We start from the raw sequence: 21,836 nt of genomic DNA on the forward strand, positions 1-21,836 counted from the left end.
GTCACTGTCTGCTGTTGTGAGTACAAGTTTATTCACATACTGATTTGAACAAAATTTACATACACATGAAAAACATGCATGTCAGTTGTCTACCATGTTTTTTTATTTATGTTTTTGGACAAGTATGCCATGACTACCAAAACTGGTATTTTACTAAGACTACAATGAAGAAGCATTAGTGAAAAAGATAATATTGTAATCTTTCCGGAAAGAATTATCATTATCATGGGAGATACCAAGACACTGAATTTATTGATGCATATACATTTTAAACTTTTACAGCCATATATACGTGAGTGTGCATGTGTGTGAGTGTATGCGCCTCATCTATAAGAAATCTGCATGAATTTCCCACAGACTGATACATTATATTGATGAAATAATTACACACACACAAAACTCACCAACTAAAAAAGATGAAAAAAAAATTTGGGAGCATTTTTTAAAGGCAAAAGCTCTATAAAGTACAAATGCATATAAATTCTATAAGGAAATGGAAGTCACAGCATATTTTGGACAATCTTTAAATGGTACATTTTTTACAAATCAACTGATGATTCGCACTTCAGACTTAAGCATTTTGTAACAATTTGCAAACAATAGCTAAAATTCTACAATAATGTTGGCTGGATAATCATACTGAAAATCATCATAGCAATTTGCGTTTTCTATTGTAAGCAGTAACAAAGTGTTACTCAACCCACTCTTCCAACACATGCTCAAACCCTTCCCCCCTCCCCCTTAACTCCTCTGCCTTGTACAAAATGCCACCATTCAGAAAAAACATTTATTCCCTTATTTATTAAATCAGGCATGCAAATAGCTGTGTACGAAGCTTTCGGTCATCTAAATGAAAAGGTTTGGATTACTTTTGTTGTATGCTGTCTTTTAAAAATATGATGAGTTTGAAAAACACTTTTGTAATAAGTTCTACAATCCCTGCAAAACAAAACAAAACTGACCAGTTTACACAAGGCAGTAAAGATGGAAAAGATTGGTGTGCTAAGTACTTCATGTACATAATTGAAACTCTTATGTCCTTCTAATATGTATGTAGTAGCAATGTAACATACTTCACAGTCATATCTTGTAATATTACAAAATGATCTCACTCTCTCTTAGCCTGTTGGTCTCAGACTGCATAACTGTCACGCTTCAGAACAATTATGACAGTTAAATATCAAATTAGCAATTATAAAAGTTGTATAAGATTTTGCAACATCAACTGTTTCAGGATAACGCCTTATAAAAGTTCATCATTTTAGGGTATTATTTAGATATTGCACAAATAAATTGGGCAGTTTTCCTGGATCATCAACTGGGTGCATTTTCGTGTATGTTATAAACTGTCGTTTGTGCCGTTGCAACTCTCCTAAAGTCAAAGTCCTCGTCAACATAATCTGCTCACTTGCACCTTTGATCGGGATGAGATCTCCAACAACACCAGTTTTCTGCGCATCAATAATATGGGTTACAACATCTTGAGTGACTCGATCAAGTTCGTACAGAAAGTTCGTAGATGAAAGAGGCTGCGATTGCGTTGACTGGTTTGGCGGCAGGGCGTTTCTGTCAAATAAAGCTGAACACACCTGATGTGCCGGCAACGGCTCGTCACACTGTACAACAAAAAGTGGACTGTCCCATCTATTATTTGGGCTAGGCTGTTCAAATCTCATTACAAGCCCTTCCAAAACATCTCTGTCATATGCCTCGTCAGGAGAATCACCAGCTGCGGAAATTCTGTTGTCATTCCATTCTACAATTCTCTCTTTACTTGTATCGCAGAAAATAACACACTGTGTTGTTTGGCATGCCTTGGTAACACAGTACAATTCGTATCTGAAACCTTTAATATAGTTTAACGAGTCTAGAATCACCACATCTTCCCTGTTGAGGCATCTTTGGACAGAAGACTTCAAAGAACCTCGCATTTCTCTCTCTCTATGCGAACATGAGTAAACTTCATTTCTCGCCACACCTAAAGAATGGTCACTTATAAAGTGGATTTTCCTTTCAGCGTGATGATTTGACATATACTTACACAATTCATTTGCTCTTGTTGTTTTTCCACTGACAGGAAATCCACATAATATAACAAGTGGCATTTCACTGCTACCAAACTCGTCTGAGCAACGTGCAATGTGATTATAGTTATCTCCCTTGCTACGGATTCCTGACGCCATCAACCCTTCTCTTTAAATAAAAAAAATCGCTTTAACTAAATGTATGCTTATAAATTTAGTAAAAATAATTTCAAGTGTTTAAATATGGTCTGTTCTGGTTTTAAAATTCTGAAACTCATTTTGAAAGTAATTGTTGTTCTTCCATCTTTTATGGTAACTCTGGAGCATGCGCAATAAGAAGAATTCCTGAAGTTGCCAACCAAACATTGACGGCACTTATCACTCTGAATCACTTTTCTGGCAACGATGGCTCACTTACAGATGAAGGAAGGAGAATATACATCAACAATTTATGGTCTTGTGAGTGCATGCCTTACGTGTTTAGCATATGAATATAAATTATAGTGAAAAAATACTATGATTTCTTGTTTTTGTTTGGAGTAATATATAGTATACTCATTCTTTCCCTCTCTTTTTTTAAGTACCAGCAGCCAGAGACTTGTCTACTTTTGCTAATGCTTTGATAATCTCACCAGATCAAAGACCAGCGATACAATGAAGCAATGCAGATTCTCAATCATCAGTTGCAAAGTCATCCAAGGGTATGTATTAAAACTACACATTAATATTTAAAATAATTTTATCCTACCTCCCCCTCTCCACGCCCCCCACCCAGAAATTGAATAAATTTGATTTTCAGTCTTCTAAAATGAACTTTTCTTTTGCATAAGATCTTTGAATTCTTAAGTTGGTGTATTTTATTGTTGGAATTTTAATAGTTTTAAAGCAAATCTTACTATAAAAGCATTGTTTGTAATTTTTGGAGATTTAGTGGTTTTATTAACGGTTTTGCTGGCTCATAATATTAGCTGTCATGCAGTTTACCACTTGCGGTTTCTGTAGCAGAGGTCTTTTTACAGGGCAGGGGTTGATAGCCCCACGCCCAACCCTCCTCGATCCTTCATCCAGGTTTGGGACCGGCAGGTTCCCCGGGGGGTTTCTAGGCGAGTTATGCTCCACTGGGGGGATTAGGAACAAGAAGAAGTTTACCACTTTCTTCTTTTTTATTTCTGCAAAGTGCTCTGAACATTTCATTGGAAAAGCACTGTAAAAATGTTCATTATTATTAATAACATTTTTTTTTCTCTTTATAGTTTATAGAGCTCTGCATTCTCTCTCTTGCACACACACACACACATGAGCCCATATAAGTGCATGACTTAATATGCTTGTATGTATACATTGGTTTACATTTCATTCCGTTGGGGAATATTTGCAGCAATATTTTCTGCTACTTCAAATTCCACTCATAATTTCTTTTCAGTCCCGTGCAGCTCTCTCAGTACTGGCTTACTGCTACTACCAGATGCAGGACTTTGTTAATGCATCTGATTGCTATGAGCAGCTGGCAAGTCTGCATCCTGAAGTAGAGGAGTATCGTCTGTACTACGCTCAGTCTCTTTATAAAGCCTGTCTCTTTCAGGAGGCAATGAAAGTGACATGTCAGATTGACCAGCCACATTACCAGGGGCAGGTCAGTAGAATCATTAACCCACTTTTTAGAATTAGATATTATTGTAATAGTTTTACCAGAACCAAATTTCAATCTAAAAAAAATTAAAATTCGCTAGTGTGTACTAGCTGATTGAAGAAGTATTTCCCATAATTATATTTAAAAGTAGTGACTGCAATCATAAAGACTTTAACTGTTGCACCTTTTTTCCTTCTTTTAAAGTTTAGTCTAGATTTTCATAAATTGTTATTTTATCCTGACTGGCATTGTAGTTTTCCTTATAGTGAGGGGAATATTCAACTTGTGCCACAGTAAGCTACAGTAAAGTGTTGTGTGTAGTACATTCCTTGAAGTGGTACATTGTTAAAACAGAATTTTTTATGTTTCTGTGTTGTCCACTAACTTACATTTAACCAAAAAAGAATATTAGTTTTGTCTTGTATAAATAAGGTTCTTGTTTGTATATAATAAATCAATGTGATAAAATAATTTAGAACTTAATCCTGGTTTTTCAAGCCGTATGATTCCACCTTGTCATTATATGGCGCAGGACCTTTGAGTTATGTTCTTGCCAGCTGGAATTATTCTCTGGATAATATCAAGCTGTCTGATATCGTAAATGCTCTTGTGTTTTTGTTACAGATTACAAAGCTACAAGCTGCTATTAAGTATGGTGAAGAAGACTTGCCAGCAGCAAAGGTATGGTATTCTTTTTGCATTTTTAAAAAAAATATATATAAATGATATTATTTTATTATCATTTTCAGAAGTCATCACTTTTTTCATCATGCTTGCACATCAGCATATGTTCTGGTTACAAATATTGAAATCTTTGACTAAATTCCTTTAATTTATCTCATTGAGGACAGATTATTGACATACAAGATTTTGCCTACATGTGCGTGAAATTTAAGCATTTTTAAAGAAAACAGATGTACTAAAAATGATAAAAAAAGCAAATCTAAATTATAATTTAAAGTCAAAATATGTAGAAGTCATATGTCCCTAAAAATTCTAACTCAGCACGTTCTTGCAAATCCATGTGAAATTAGACTTCCCGTAGACTTTCAAAAACATTTTCCTAATCGCCATTGTCATCTTCACCAGCCATGTGCTCAGCATTCATTGTTTTTTGTGCCTTATTGATAAAGGAATGACATTTTTTAAGAGAAGTTGATGTAAAATGACTAGATATGGTGCACAGATGTGTATTACCAGGTTGATGAAGAGTGATCCCATTAGGAGCGAAGGAAAGTAAAATATACAGTTGCAGTATTGTTTTTTTCCTTTTATAGAGCCTTGTGGAGCAGTGTCCTTCAGATGACCCAGACACAGAAATCAACTTTGGCTGCCTGCTTTTTAAGGTTAAGAAAAGACTTTATATTGCTAAAGCTAGACTATTCAAAATTTCCTTTTTTTTCCTGTGGAATTTTTAAAATTGTTCTTAAAACATTACAATGATTCTTCATTATCGTTTATTTTGCTTATGCAATGAAACATTTATTTTTAGGAGGCAAGGTATGATGAGGCTTGTCAGAAGTTTACTCAGGCCATGCAGGTTGTGGGCTACAAACCAGATTTGTCATACAACATAGCACTGTGCCACTACACCATGAAGCAGTATGCTCCAGCACTCAAACATATTGCTGATATCATTGAACGAGGCATCAGGGAGCACCCAGGTGTAGTGGCTTTATGTGTAGACTAAAATATTTTTGATCTCCAGAACACTTTTTGAACATGTTATGAATTTTATGCAGGTAGGATGTCAACAGATTATTAACAGCTGGCAGTTTTATATGCTGTATGGGCTATTGGATGAGATCTATATCCCTTTGCCTTCTAGGTTAAGGGTGACAGCTGTCTGTGTTTGGAGTGAGGTTCTCTTGTAATTTTCTTGTCTGCATTAGATCTATGCATCATGTTCTCTGAAGCGTGCTGGATTGTTTGTGCCTCTTGGTGTTTAGTATGTTTTTTGTGGGGTTGAGAGTGGGGTTTATGACCATATGCAGTTCAACAGTTTCCATTGTACAACCTTGAGCTCTCAACTGTATTATTCAATTTTTTCCATGCATAGTCAGAAAAGCATGCTTGTGAAATACTTGTCCAAGGGATGCAATATTTGTAAACTCATTTACTATGGGGGCTTTGTCTCAATTTTTTGGGAGACAAGAAAAGAATAAAATCTACTGTGTTTTATTCTTTTTCTTTACACCGTAATGAGAATAATAATTTGCACATAATATGAATTTTTTTATCTTTTGTGCTTATGATTTATTATCAACATTTAATGGCAGATTCTTGCAAACTGCTTTCATTGATTTAATAAATTTTCTAACTGTGCTATATTATGATTTCTTCATGAAAACTTTGGTTTCTCACAGAGCTTAGTGTTGGAATGACAACAGAGGGGATTGATGTTCGAAGTGTTGGGAACTCATTGACACTGCATGAGACAGCTCTTGTTGAGGCTTTCAATCTTAAAGCAGCAATTGAATACCAGCTGAAAAATTGTGAGTTTTTTGTTCAGTACAAAGGATATTTAGTCTGTCCACTTCTGCAATGTCAGTTTATAAATTTGGGATCACTATTCCAGTAAGAAAGCTTTAATGTAATCAGTACAAATAAAACTTTGTGAATGCAATTTATCAATATAACTTTATATGTATAAAGTCCTTAAAGCTTTCACCTTCTTCTGTTCATAATTCTTCTTTAATCTGCCTTGCATCTTTCCCTTCCTCTATTAAACCTATCACTCACCATAAATTTATTTTATCAATATTAGTTTATGAAATGGAAAAACAAGCTAGAATAAAAACAGAAAAATAATTAATTGCTTGCATCTTAAATATAACAGTAAGTCTAAAAGTTGTGGCCAAAAATACATACTTAGTTTTAAGCCAAGGAGGGTAATGCTGCCATTTTCAAAGCCAGATCTTGTTTTGCAGATGAGGCAGCATGTGAGGCTTTGACAGACATGCCTCCACGATCTGAGGAGGAACTGGATGCTGTAACACTCCATAACCAAGCATTAATGAACATGGAGGCTGAACCAACACGGGGTTTCCAGAAGTTGCAGTTTTTGTTGCAGCAAAATCCTTTTCCACCAGAAACTTTTGGGAACCTTTTACTGCTTTATATCAAATATGAGGTAGGGCAAAGTTCATTTCTTGATCATGCATCTTCTGTTAGTTGCCTAATGCTTAGCCGAGAGTATGAATAGTAAAGGTACATTCATCCATATATTCATGTTTGCTTTTATGACATTTGCTATTTCCTATTCCACAATGATGCACAGTGTATGGTTTTTGTTTACCATCCCACATTTTCTGGAAGATTTCGCAAAGCATCTTCAGAATTTCTTCTACCTCCAGCTTAAAAGTTTTCAGCGCAAAGCCCATCATGTCCTGCCTTTGCCATTTTTTGTTATTGGTTGGCTTTCTTTACTTCTTTCTTAGTGATGGACATAGATTTCTTTGTGGACACCAGTTTCCAAAGTTCCAAAAACTTATTTTGGAATTCAGTATGTGACAGATAATAAAAGGACTCATGGGAAAGACTCATTCTATTTCTTGGTATGCTGAACAGATTAAAACAGCACTTGAGAAAATCAGATTTGTCAAACATTCCAGAGGCACAGAGATATTTCCCTGCAAGAACTGTTTCTGTTTTATGTTATGGGTTTGAGAATATTATATATTTTTTACATGTTGATGTGTCTTGCAGAGTTTAGAGTAATAATGTTTCAGTACATTTTAGGATAAGTTCATGAAGAAGTGCTTAATTATTCTTTTTCAGTACTATGACCTGGCAGCTGATGTCCTAGCAGAAAATGCACACCTGACATACAAACTTTTAATACCCGTGAGTATCATTTTTTTTTCATTTGTTTAAGCATTTTGTCTGTTTTGTAGTTTTAAAATTAAATGTAGAAGTATTTCCCTTATATGACCATACAATTTTAATTTTGTCATTTAAAAGTTGAGAATTGGAAAGTACATAAAAAGAGATAATGTTGACAGTAAATGTTGAAACATGTAAGCTTTTCTTTTAAGCTAACAGCCTTCTAATCATTTCTTGTGCAGTATTTGTATGATTTTCTGGAGGCAGTCATTACAAGACAGACCTCGCCAGAAGAGGCCTATCGCAGACTTGATGAGATGGCAACAAAGCAGACAGAGACTCTTCGAAAACTCACTAAGCAGGTTGTAGTAGGAAGATCACTTACATTTTAGATAATAATAACAACAGTTATTTTTATAGTGCCATATCCCAGCTCAATGAGCATGCATGGCACTTTACAAATGTTACTAATTATAACAACAACAACAATAATAATAATTATGATAGGGAGAAATTGAAGAAACCAACCAAGATGACAGGAAAGAAACGGGGATAATGCGTGGAAACATGAATGATGATGATGATGAAAAAAGTATAGTGCTATCTGATTAAAAACTGAATGATTACAGCACTCCATTATTCAAAAAGTCTATGAAATTAAAATAAATGTATAAATTATAGAAAAAAAATAATCTTGGGGACAAATAAATGGAGGACCCGATTTCTTTGAACAGCCTGGAAGCACATTTCACGTCTAAGATTTAGAGTTTAGATCTGCGGCTGTTTGTCATAGGAGAAGTCATTAGAAAGAACAGATCAAGAATGCTGAGGATAAACCTCTGCAGGTCACACAAGCTGTAGACAGTTTTCCTGCCTTGAGTCATCAAGAAGTTAAGCCACATTGCATATTTCATCTCGCTGTCAGTGTGCACAAACAAGAAACTGGACAGACGAAAATGGCATCGTGAAAGAAAAGACTGTTAGTCTATGGATCAGCTGAAGCTGTGGAAGTAAAACAAAATGTCAAAAAATTAACAAAATCCAAAGAAATCTGGAGGACTAGTCCCCTCAAGCCTGTAAGGTGAAGGGGCATCACTCTCCATCAAAAAAAGATAAAGATTTAAAAGATGGCAGATGTGTTTGATATCTGAAAAAGTCATGTCAATCGCACACAAGTCTTCTTAAAGGAAAAGATAAGTCAATTTTAGGTGAGACTGATAAATGTGAAGAACAATTTTCTTTCATTAGGTTCAAGAGGCAAGACAGAACCATGATGATGAGGCAGTGAAGCGGACAGTAAATGAATATGATGAAGCACTGGAGCGTTACATTCCAGTCTTGATGCAGCAGGCTAAGATCTACTGGGACATGGAAAACTATCAACAAGTATTGAAACATTTGCTGTGATCTTCATGCTTGTTTCCCTTTAAATTTGTTTTTCAATAATTCAGTTTCTACTTTTCTGAGATAGTCTGAGAGCATCTAATAAACGAAAGTTTGTTATGGATAAGTTTTAGTTAAGAAGCTGCTTGAAGTTTTTAATGCCAACTATATTATTCTCTTGGTTTCAGGTTGAAAAGATTTTCCGAAAATCTGTCGAGTTTTGTAATGAGCATGATATCTGGAAGCTAAATGTAGCACATGTGCTTTTCATGCAAGAAAATAAATACAAAGAAGCAGCAGGCTTCTATGATCCCATCGTCAAGAAAAATTATGACTCTGTGAGTGTGTTCCTTGTGCTTACACTTTAAAAGTTATTTGAGCTTCTGCATTATAAAGCAATGAAGATTTAACATTATGTGGTTTAATGGTTGTACTTTTTAAATATCTACTATAGGATTTTAAAATATGTGAAAATATAATCTTATTTGTAAAGTCCTGTTGGATAAAAGCCACTCAGAGAGCTGATTATATGCTTCTAGTGAATGGGTGCCATAATTAAAGCTATTTAAAAACAAATGTTACTGCTTATTTGAAGCCTTTGATGCTATAAAGTTAATAGACAACTTTTGATCTAGTTGTTGAATAGGCAGTTGCTTAAACTGTCCTTTTTTGGCGTCTTTTCTCAGTAAACATATGATGTACACTTTGGATAATATCTGCTGATGGGGCAGTGTACTGAGGTATCAATAGTTCAAATAATTATTGGCAAATTTCTGTGGCAGCTTCTGAGTGTAAGTGCCATTGTGCTGGCAAACCTGTGTGTATCATGCATTATGACCAGCCAGAATGAAGAGGTGAGTACTCATCAAGACAAAAACAGAACATCATGGCAAGAGACTGTTCCTTGCAAATCTTCTGTTTTCTTTTATGATGAACAAATTATAAAAATGCAGTTGATAACTGCACAGATTGAAACACCCTTTTTAAATATTTCCTCATTAATCTAGAGAAAATGTTAGCTACATGGACTTTCACTGCAGTCTTGATAAAATTCTTACAGTTGAAGCTTGATTTTCTACTTTATAGCACACTATTTGTGGATGATTATTTTATTCACATGGGGGAAAAAGTGTTGGATGACCTGGCTACAGCATAGTCTAGAAGTAAAGACTTTTAAACATTAATGCTGGCACCTCTCTTACAATTGCCATAGAAGTTGGGCAAGTGTTAGTTGTTGTTATAACTGTCTTAATGTTTGAATCTGTTCAGGCAGAAGAGTTGATGCGGAAAATAGAAAAAGAAGAAGAACAGCTGGCTTATGAAGATCCTGAGAAAAAAATATACCATCTCTGCATTGTGAATCTTGTAATAGGGTATGCTTGCTGTATAATTATAAACAGCGTGAGCTTCTTAGAAGATAAAAATCTTGAATTCTAGTGAGCCAGCTGCAAATATTTATAGTTTATAACATCCACTTCTTTTATGTTAGGTGCTGCAAAAACCATTGCATATGAGAGACCCACCTCTTGTAAAGAATCCCTGACACATAGATGAGACAGCACTCTTTCAAACAATACACAATTGTCATTCTTTCAAAAAATAAAAATTAGTATGATTTCCTTTGGAGCAAACCAGGCATTGGAGTACCTCTTTGTGGCTCAGATAATTACCTGAGATAACAAATTGTTTAGGCTCTCCAGACAAGCTTCAGTATTATCAAAACTTTTAACACCATTATAATATACTTTCTGTGAAATCCTTGATAACTTTACAGCTTCCCTGCAGTAAATCATTATATTGTGGGCACGTTTTAAGAGCATAAAAGTAAGAAATATTTGACTATCTCTGCAGAACATTATACTGTGCCAAAGGCAACTATGAGTTTGGTATCTCACGTGTCATCAAGAGCCTTGAACCATACAACAAGAAGCTAGGGACAGACACATGGTTCTATGCAAAACGCTGCTTCCTGTCTCTTATTGAGAACATGGCCAAGCACATGATTATGATTCGAGATTCTGTCATCACAGAGTGCATCCAGTTTCTTGAGTGCTGTGAATGTGAGTCTTTTTCTTAAATCCTTTTGACTTATGTACGTGTGAGGTAAGTGCCTTTTTCATAAAAACCATAACCATGGTTTTTTTTCTCATTTTCTTGGTGCTTTATGTTAAAAAAACTATTTAGGAATAACACAAAGGAACTGCAAATCAAAGATGAGGGCTTAGCGGTTACAAAAGTGCAGCCAGGTAACATTAAAATTTCAAAGATTGCAATTGAGAAATATATTTTTTTAAATCTTAGACTGTGTATTAGTTATTTCAGTAGTTTAAAGAAAAACTGAGTATTCAAAATAATAAATATGTTGTTAACCAGTGTCATAACCAAAGCATTAAAAAATATTTATGTCTAACCCTTTTTTAGGATGTAAAATATAAAGATGTTTGTGTGGATAAAGCTACATGTTAATACATAAGTGATAGTATATGAAACCTACAGCAAGAAATAGTGAAGGGGTACTTTAAGCTCAGTTTGTTACGTGGGATACTTCATGGAAATGAAAAATGTTTGTAAGACATGTTCCTAAAAATATTTGTTCTTTCTGCAGATTGGAGTTGTTATGTTTTGAAGCTTCTGGAGCAATTTTTTAAACTCACCTTCTATATATGTTTGCAGTGTATGGCCGTGACGTTAAAGCCACGATTGAACAACCTCTTGAAGAGGAACCCATGCATCCAGGACGTAATACAGTGGCTTATGAGGCACGCCTGTTGAAAAGCCTTCTTCTTCAGCTTAACTGAGAAGTTTCTTTCCATGAGGGAAATAAGAGGCATGTCTTTCTTCCTGAATCCCTTGCAGTTTACCCAATTTTGGAAAAAAACACATTTACTGTGTGGGCAAGTCAGAAACCCTGAACTGAGTTAACAACCTTTGCAATGCCTTTCCTCAACCCAGAAATATGTTCTTGTAGAAAACTGCAGGAAGAAAAAAAAATCTGGTGAAAAAGAACATTGTCTGTGATAACAGTTTTACATAATTTATTAATTACTTTCAATGTATATTAAAATTTTGTTGAAATTATTGGAGTCTACTTTGTTAATGATGATGTTTGTATGTAAAAAAAAAAAAGTGGACACTCATTTGCAGATCAAGCTTAAAATTAATTTCATTAAAAAGTGTACAATCAGATTAATTGAGAAAGTTTTATTGAGTATTCCACTGTTCAAAGTAAGAATTATTATTCATATTTCCGACACAAAATTACCATCACTAACAAACTTGAAACATAACTTTGGTCAAGAAATAATGTGGTTGGAATGCTAAGCCTCCTCTCAACTTTGTTTAGCAAGTGAAATATGTTTAAAGCTTTAATTCACAAAATAATATGATTTTCTGTCATTCTCACCTGCATTGATTCAAACAAGCATATTCAACAAAATATGGGCACTTTGAAACACCAATCCTGGTGGTGGGATAGAGTGTGCAGTGTATGATGTTGGTGCACATTCACATGTTAGAGATGTAAGTCATGCTTGAGGGGTTTGGTTTCAAAGCATTAAGTACAAAGAAAAAAGAACAAGCACTATAACTGCATTGCTGATAAATTGCATGAAGATGGTATGGTAATAAGGTCATGAAGGACAGAGGGAGATACCAAAACACTGATCAATATAACTTTATTCAGTCACAATAAGCACATATATTGTAAAGTCTTAAAATTTTGAGGTATAGTAGTGTATAGTAGAATAAAGATTCCGTGTAAAACTATAAAAATGTCCACATAAAGGTTAGTAAAATAGCGTATCCTATAGATACATATCACGGAAGGGAAGCTTCCTTGGGTGAAGTTTAGAAAACAACACTTAATATCAAATGCTTTCAGTTAACAAACCTTGTTCACAGACAGATGTGCTGACATAATTGATGTTTATATTGCAAGCATGGAAATGGCAGTGAAGTAAGTCCTGTGGTATCACAACTCCTCGCGCATCTCACTCACAGGCTTGGCCATCTTCAAGTTTTTGCCAGGAAGTAAAACAAACTCACTGCTTGCTGCATCCAGTTTGATGTGTGCATTGTCAGTCTGAAATCGAAAGGTTCAAAGATCAGACACTGCTTTCTTTTTGTTTATTTGTTTGAATCTGTAGTGTAAGGCATTATAAACTTTTCAATTATAAGACAAGTTCAATACATTATTCAGCTTTTGTTGCAACAGTATAAGTCTAACAGCTTATAAATTTATGCAGACATTTTGAAAAGAAATATTGCTTAAACTGACCAGTGGGTCATGGTCATGGTCATCATGCAGAACTCCATGACAAGCGCCAGTCAGTCCTGAGCATACACGCTGCACAAGGTTTAGATACGTGGGCAGATTTTGTTGATGGTATTCAGCCAGCAAGATTTCTTTTAATGTTGGTCCATACTGTTCTAAAATCAAAAACAAAATAAAATTTTCCATATTACAATTTTACTAATGGGACTTAAACTTGGTAATCGTTTAGATACTAATAAACTGTTTAAAAGATGAAACAAATTTAAACTAGAAATACACCTATCTTGAAATTTCTCGTATGGCAGTCTGGGATGAAATAACAGTTGATTTAGTTAGATTTGCATAAAGTCATCAAAACTACCAAAAGACTGATTCAAGATTAGGTACCTTTCATTTAGTACACAACTAAAATTAAGCAATGAATACATTACACCAGTGTCTGAAAGACAGCCAACACAAATATATTCTCTTTTTTACACATAATTCTTACTTATCAGATGATTGCAGGCTGAAGAGAGCAAATCTTTTGAAACTTCATGCAAGTCAAAATTGTTTGGCACACACAATGACTCGAAAGGCTGTAGCCAAAGTCCCATCAAGTTTGTCTTTAGGGACACCCCTCAGCAGACGGTCAAATACTGAAAGTACAAATGTTTAACCAAAGGTATTTTACATCTGTGTGTGAGTGAGAGGGTACACTTCCATGTCTGTAAAATAAAGTTTACTTTGATACAGAAGGCGTTATAAGAATTAAAGGAAAAGTAATGCTAACATTTTGAGCCTCATAATATATATTTTAATTATATGAAAAGTTGTTCGGAATCCCCACTTCCCTAAATTTATTTGCTCACGTACCTTTCATTGTTGTCTCACATCCCAGACAATACACTTCTGAAAACAAAAGTTGAAACAAATACATTTATACATAATACTGGATAAATGTACAACAATCATAACATAGCATGCATTTATGTTGTCTTAAAAGGTGATATTTATATCTAATGTGATTTTTTTCAGCCCCTAGAATACCATCATGGTATTTCTATTTTGAGCTCGCCAGAGAGGTTAATTTGTGTTTCCTTTTCATGTGTATTAATCTTGTTCCTTTACTTTAAAGAACTTCGTCCTTACCCTTCTGCATACCATCTGGAACCGAAGTACCAGCGGCATAAAAGAATGTGAAAATAATTCCAAGAAAAACCAACAAAGATTGCGCGCTGACAGCCATAGTAGATTCCTTTCGTGTCGACTTGCTGACGCTCTGCCATGCGATTGGTCGAGGAGGCGTCCTTATACCGGAAGTGTTGCCAGGCTTACTGAAGGGAGATCACTCGTACCCACGACTCCCATACCATTTCCATAGATCAGAAATTTCAGTCGTAACAAAGTCGATGCAACTATTTTTTTTAAACACATATACGCTTATAATACACTATATATATATATATATCCGTGGTTTCAGATTCGTTATTTAAATTTTGAAAATGATGATAAAATGTTAATCTAGAAAACAAATCGGTATCATTTCACATCTTTCTCGCCAAGTCTGAGATGCTCTATCAACTTCACTAGAACGTCTTTCATTGAAGGTTCATTTTAAGGGTTTTACAATGTGGAACCGGTAGTTCAAAATAAAAAAAATTAACTTACCTTAACAAAATTTCATCGCAAATTTATTGTCGTTTTGGTGTCCAGACACTTAATCCCCAGACACTTCAACCCCAACGCTTCATCCTTAAAATGAAATTTTAACTATAAAAATTATGAAGCCGGCGAAAAATTTAATTGAAATTCAAATAATTATCTTCATATAAACATCACAATAAGTTTTACCATTAAAATACTTTAACTAATGTTGTAGAGGTTCAAATGACGTTGAAGTTACTAGCATGATTTGAATATTATTAATGTATTTCAATATTTATTTTAATTGTAAAACTTATTGTGATGTTTATATGAAGATAATTATTTGAATTTCAGTTAAATTTTTCGCCGGCTTCATAATTTTTATAGTTAAAATTTCATTTTAAGGATGAAGCGTTGGGGATGAAGTGTCTGGGGATGAAGTGTCTGGGGATTAAGTGACTGGGAACCTAAGGGTTTTACAATGTGGAACCGGTAGTTCAAAATAAAAAAATTAACTTACCTTAACAAAATTTCATCGCAAATTTATTGTCGTTTTGAGCGTGCGTGTTCACCAACGAGAAATCAAAATACAATACGGATCTAAAGTTAAAGACAATTTTTGAAATTATGAAAGCTCCTAAAGAAACCCAAGAAGAAGAATGCGGCACCAGCTTAATCACTTCTTCTCTACAATGACACCACGTATGTCAAATAAGCTTGACTCAATAAACACGCAATGGTAGATATATCATTCCGAAAATGTATTACACTAGACCAAATAGCTTTAAACTACAGAGGCTTATGTCTACAAAAAGTAAAATGTTTCATAAAATTGCTTACAGCTTCCACTCCTCAATTTAGCCAAACATGTCCAAAACCATAACTAAGTAGAAGTAGCCTGATCTCAGATACCCAGTTTTGCTTCCCATTATTGTCCATCCGTTCTAACATTTTGTAAGCTCTTCATGGAAGTCTTTGTTGCTCCATCATTGTTACTTGTATCCAGCATCTTACACAACTTATATATATATATGTTGACAAAAAGTGGAAATCACCCTATACCATCCTGTTAGGACTATGTGTACGCACACCCAAAAATCTTTTCATAGCATATGTGTGCACTTTTTTAATTTTGATACAAACATTTCCATGGAGACCCCAGACTTCTTCTCCATAACATAAGATTGGTCTGACTTGCATATCAAATAACCTGTTAAACACATTCACATTTGTTATGTTTCTTGAAAAGACTCTATTTTGTGCTGAGGGCCTATCACCTATGCGTTTAATAAACTAGCCACAACCTAAGAAGAATTTGTTTCTTTCATTGATTTAGTTGAAGATGCTGGTGGAATACATCAGGACTCCAGATCTCTACAATTTATTTTAAAACATGAAAATGGAACAGAAATTGCATGTTTTAATGTGAAAAGTCGTTTGTTTTACTGTATATCTTCCTACTTCCTCTCTCCCGAGCAGTCTCCAGTTCTTTCTCTCCTCTGTCCTACTCATCCCCCCGCCGCTCCTTAATTTTCCCTCTTCACATGATGTTTTCTCACTCTGTCTCCCTCGTTCCCCGTTGAAGTGTTTGTCATCTATTCATAGCTTTCAGTGCCCCTAGAGCGCTTTGTAAATACTTGATCGTATTACGAATCCTTCGAACTTGGCCAGAACCGTCGTCTGCCACCCCTCTGTACCCTCCCAAACGTCCCGCAGTCCCACCGTCCTCCCATCACCTCCGTATGTCGTGACAATCATGGCGACACCACTTCAGCGTGGAGACGAAATTCTACCGCAGATACATCGGCAGACAAGCATTTTGTCTGATGGCACAGGCATGATCACAGGCCCGATAACCACAACTGGGAGGAGGGGTGAACTGAGGACAATGGTGTTCACACCTTCTCGTCTGACTTGGCGGGCACAGTGCAAAGTGACTGCAGAACACGGACGCTGGTGCGTGAAATCTACTCTCACACCTCCTTGACTTTAAAAGACCCCTGACGCCACTGGGCAGCCGTCTGCACCGAGGGGGTTGCTGACAATAAAATAACTGTCGTCGGTCGCCGTACGTGTCGTCTGCTCATTATGATCCACGACAGCGGTAGTCCACCTAACGAGCGCCCAACCACCGCCAGTTTCATTCGCAGTCTCCACCCAGTGCCATGGAGTTTATACTTTGAAAACTGGTTTTGTGCAATTGTTCATAATTCACAGGACATCTCTGGTGATTTTCTATTTGCCAGCAATTATCGTGTTCTCTAGTTTTTATTTCTCCCTTTTCTTTCTCTTTGTACCGCCTGACGGAATTAACTGAACAATTTAGAACAAGCTTCGGATGCACTGGGTCTGGTCGCAGATTTGACCAAGAAAAAAAAAAGGGGGGGGGGGTTGTAAGTGTGGACATTTAGTGAAAATGGTGCTGTAAGGGTAAGGGCATTAAAAAAGCAAACAGGTCAAAATATTTAGGTTTTACGATGACTAGAAAAGAGTCTTTTGATTCGGCACCAGAAGAATTTGCTGGCAGAGCCGAGGGCAAGGTGGAGGCAATTGTTAGAAATATGTGGAGCATATGAAATATGGAATATTCAATATTTTTAAAGTGGCTTGAGGCTCAGATGAAGCCCTTGCATGCGTCTGAAATATGAAATCTGATACCGAATGCTATGATACATGAAGAACTAGGCAGATACCCTCGGTATATCGACAGCCCTATGTACTCGGAAGGCTAGTAGCTCAGGTTGATGTTCTCTAGATCACTAAAGCAGGTGAAATAGATGGTTAAAAATGCTTGTAGACGGGTGGTGGCTGTGGGAACGAACGGCTAAATTGCCCAGAATGAGAAAATGTTTGACCTATTCAGCGTCTCTGAAGACTGAATAAAGGGAGGAGTGGGAAATAAGTCATTTGGAAAATCTTCAGATAAAGAATGGATTGTTACAAGCAGGACTGGTACTGCAAGCTGAATGGCAGCGATCGTTTCTCAAAATACCCTTCGTTCAAGTCCCTATTGCAGCCAGAAAAATACTTGTCAGACATTACTTTAAGTTTCAAAATGCAAATAACTTCTACAGTAATCAAACTAGTATGTCTTCATTCTGTGCAATCATTGAAGACGAGGAACACTTTCTTTAATATTGTTCAAAATATGATTTACGAGAAAAGTATCTTAAGGTATTGCAAGAACTCGTTAAAGCCAGTTTTTTTCTGCTGCATGCTTCGAGCATAAAGGTCACACCCGTGACATAAATTTGTACGTGATTTCTACGTTGTGTACACGTTTGTGATCCCATAGATGGAAGTTCGACGCGCATGACTTCATCAATAATTCCTCCGGGTCTCTCTTTCTTTCTTCCTTCATCTGTTATCGCTTTTTTCCCCTCATAATTTTTTATTTTTCATTCAAGAAGAAAATACTGTATCCATATACTTAACTATCCATGGCCCCGGCACTTTACGGTTAGTGAAGTAGGTAAGGGGATGCTAAGTGGCTCGACATTTGACCAGAGTGCGGGTAGGATGACGCGAACCGTGTTGAAGAATGTTTCTCTCCGCCGTAAAACACTCTTTTAATGTTGTTTGCAGTAAACCAGACAAAGCATCCAGCAAGACAAATACGCCATGTTCGACATCATTCAAGTGTAAACTAATACAGATGTAACGTGTTTACTCTAGTGTGCTGGGAAATATAAATGAAATGGGTTCAGTCATGTGTAGCAGGTAATAGGATCATGCAGAGGTCGCGAAACATAAGTATGACTGTGCTGCTCCCCATCCCACCCCTGACTTTATTGCATTCGACCGCCCAACAACATACAGCACAGGAACAAGAAGACTCTCACATACAGAAAATCGTCTGATACGTTATGTTCACAACCTGGGGAGACAGGTACTGTAGGTACTAAACGTCACACTTTGAGCACGTGACCTGACGAGCGTTGCATACTTCAAGCACATAACCTGAAACATTTCGCAGAACTGAATAAACGACACAAAATTCAGATGAAGGAGTTGTTGATAAATGAGTAACCAAAAAATACAGCAGTTGGGAGGTTTAAGGGGGTGGGGTATATATCCAGCTGAGGAGAGGGAGGATTCTGGAAGACGACATCGGGTGAGGAAATAAATAGAATGAGCACAATGATGATGCGAGGAAAGATACACTTATCTCCAAACCTCTGTTAACTACCTTGCTCCCAATAAAGCCACCTTAAAGTCACTTCGAGCTAGTAACTGTATTTTTCTGATTTACCGATGTGACACACATAAGCAGGTTACTGTGGTATGTAGTATTACACAAAATCAAATAATTTAAAATTGTGTTCATTTGGAAATATGTCATGTTGTTACTAGGTTAAATATCAGAACATAATGGATCTGAAATTAACATTAAATACATTAAACGTTGGCACACACCAAACGTCTTTAACTGTGAGTTTGCAGTCTCTCATGCCCACACACACTGTCACTTCTCAGTTTATAAAAACACTTTATATTTTCTATGAAAGTATTTGTTCCCACACTTTTTAAAAAAATGAATAAAAAGGTCACAACTTATTTCAAGGTCAGACAGTGTGTCTATCAGGATGGACGAGGCATGGGGAGTGTGTGGGTGTGTTGGAGGTGAGTGGGTGAGAGGGTGTGCCTCCCAACAGGCGACAGTTTGCTGTGATGTGCGCGCTGCGTGCGATGCCCTGGTGGACGCCGGCACCAGGCGGGTCACACGACAGTATGACGGACCGTGGGTACAACTGCAGCTTCATACCAGTGTGGGTCTTGCTGTCTGCGGCAGACCTGATGATTACACCTTTCAAATTAGCGCCTGGACACTAAGGTGAATTTCTCTCCTGTGCTTTGTCCGGTGATACTGACACAAGGTGTTCTCACTCCTCATCAAACTTCATTCATTGACCAGGAGAAGGAAATTTCTTTCCGGTCTTTTAGAAGAAAAACTGGTTGAAATTTTATGTGATTTTTGTGTTCTTTGATGCAACTGGATACGGGTTTGTCTGACAATATTAAGAAGACCATACTGAACACTCTAGAGCTAAAGTGATGTCATTGGCTGGTGCCAGACGATGATACTAGGGTCGAGAAAAAGGTGAACAAGGGAATATGATGAGGAAGTTTTGTGAGTGAAAATAATTTATTTTTATATTCGCCAATCTTCACAGAGAAGGTAACCACAAGCCACTGGGGTCAGCCAGTGGCACCACAAGCCACTGGGGTCAGCAAGTGGGAGTGTAGGTAGCTGATCACACAGTTCACACTCAACGCTTATGATCACCTAATCACATTTAGCAAATACAGATGTTAGAGTCAAGGTGGAGTCAGGTACCCAACTCTGCTGTCCTCTAGTCCTGTGATGCTGCATGCTGCACACCCTGTACCATTCGACAGACAAGGGACGGAACTATGTGAACCCTTTTTTAACAGTACAGGAGTTGTCCACCTTAAGTTATGACAGCTTGCTCTACAGACTCCAGTTTAACATCGCACAGACGCACGTACACACGTATGTGAATAAAGTACGTGGTAAGTAATCTTTCCATCTTGTTGCGAGTGTCTGTTAGGCGATATAAGCATCACTAACATGAAAATAATTTATTTTTATATTCGCCAATCTTCACAGAGAAGAATGGGAATTAATCTGGAAATCAAATTGGGACTAATTCCAAAACTTTTTTGCGAGGGTAATGGGGAGAGAGTGCAGGGAGAAATGACTGTGGACATAATTTTCAAGCACTATAATAATTTAAACTTCACTTGCCTGTATCTTGATGTTTTTAAAATTCTTTTCTTATAGACAATAATTTTGAGAACATTAAAATATTAATAATAAAAACAAGAAATCAATGATTTCGGTAGTTTTTAAAATGCGTGTTTAATTTTTTTAAAGTCTATAATTATATTCCTTTCCAAACATTTGTGTGTATACATATATCCTTAGAGGTAATTAGACTGCAATTACTCTGAAAGTCTTTAAACATTATGGAAATACTGAAAGAATGTGAATGTTTATAAAAGTTATTTTAAACAAACACTGTGCTAAACCTATAGTAATCTTACAAATTTTGTTTAAGAATAAAACATTATTTAAAAAAATTTCTGTGTTTTAAGGATTGAGTGTAGCAACATAATCAGTTTCTTATGCATGTGCGTCTAGTGCGTGCAAGCACACGAAGGAGGTTGGGGTCTGAGAGAGAGGGGGAAACCATTCACATTATGCACAGTGACACAATGACATCGCCGTGCCGACTGCGACGAACGTGTTCAGCTCTAAAGACTCCATTCATAGCATTAAATAGCGCCTCCAACTCAAAATTGCAAAAATAAATAAATAAAAAATAAAAATAAATAAATAAAAAAAAAAGAAGAAAATAAATATAAAGTTAATAAAAGCTCCGTAACTCACCTGTTGAGGAGTGGCCACGGCGAAGTAAAGGGACCGACACCTGTCTGGTGTGCAGCCAGTTTGCCTGCGTGTCACAGTACTACAAGGGTGGTGAGGTCCCTGTGACACACGAGACACAACATTGTCAGCCATCGAAAGCGCGAGTGTAGGGAACATTGTTGTAATGTTGCTGAATGCAGAGGACTCATTTTTAAATCATTCACTGTGACCTTTTAACCAAAGAAAAACCACCTTTGTAATGTTTAGTAAATGTGTCACAGCTCGCGGGTACTCCAGGTCGGTCGTACTTCACATGCGCACTTTTATTTTTAAACACCCGAAAAAAATGAGCAATGAAAAATAAATTTAAAAATTGTGTGCTAATTTTTTTTTCAAGTCTTTAAAAAGGCGGTTATTTTTATCCCAATTAAAAAAAATTGAAACCGCCACTGAACAAAGTCATGTGCAGTGAAACTGGTTTCAATTCTATTCAATCGTGTTTTGTGCCTCAGTAAGAAGACATTAGCAGCACGTTGCCCGCAACTCAGTGACATACGATCAGTACTTACATCGGAATGTTTGGGGAAGTAAACTGTAAATACAATTATTTCTGAGTGAATCGTTTGTCCGATCCTAACAAGGTTTTTGCAGTGTTCCTTTCGTTACCAGACTGTTTGCTCC

General features: G+C 36.4%; 2 protein-coding genes and 1 long non-coding RNA gene across 3 annotated transcripts; 1 reads left to right on the top strand and 2 right to left on the bottom strand.

Moving 5' to 3' along the window:
• Positions 1-9: 9 nt before the first annotated feature.
• On the bottom strand, positions 10-2,336 carry LOC112557358 (protein KTI12 homolog). Its single transcript, XM_025227167.1, has one exon. The coding sequence runs from the start codon at positions 2,181-2,183 to the stop codon at positions 1,257-1,259; it is 927 nt and encodes a 308-aa protein (XP_025082952.1). The 5' UTR covers positions 2,184-2,336; the 3' UTR covers positions 10-1,256.
• LOC112557353 (tetratricopeptide repeat protein 30A-like) lies at positions 2,324-11,940 on the top strand. Its single transcript, XM_025227154.1, has 16 exons — positions 2,324-2,483; positions 2,660-2,725; positions 3,448-3,657; positions 4,279-4,335; positions 4,932-5,000; positions 5,147-5,318; positions 6,021-6,149; positions 6,585-6,787; positions 7,435-7,500; positions 7,722-7,841; positions 8,728-8,865; positions 9,051-9,200; positions 9,645-9,716; positions 10,132-10,235; positions 10,714-10,922; positions 11,536-11,940. Exons 1-16 carry the CDS (start codon positions 2,430-2,432, stop codon positions 11,658-11,660), a joined length of 1,944 nt encoding a protein of 647 aa, XP_025082939.1. The 5' UTR covers positions 2,324-2,429; the 3' UTR covers positions 11,661-11,940.
• Positions 11,941-12,048: 108 nt separating this feature from the next.
• On the bottom strand, positions 12,049-14,450 carry LOC112557404. The gene is made up of 5 exons (XR_003097951.1): positions 14,267-14,450; positions 13,991-14,026; positions 13,626-13,773; positions 13,139-13,290; positions 12,049-12,943 (listed from the first exon to the last, which is right to left on the bottom strand). It is a non-coding gene; the product is annotated as an uncharacterized LOC112557404 (long non-coding RNA).
• Between the last annotated feature and the right edge of the window lie 7,386 nt (positions 14,451-21,836).

This window comes from Pomacea canaliculata, linkage group LG1 (genome assembly GCF_003073045.1).
Source record: "Pomacea canaliculata isolate SZHN2017 linkage group LG1, ASM307304v1, whole genome shotgun sequence".
Classification (NCBI taxonomy): Eukaryota; Metazoa; Mollusca; class Gastropoda; order Architaenioglossa; family Ampullariidae; genus Pomacea; species Pomacea canaliculata.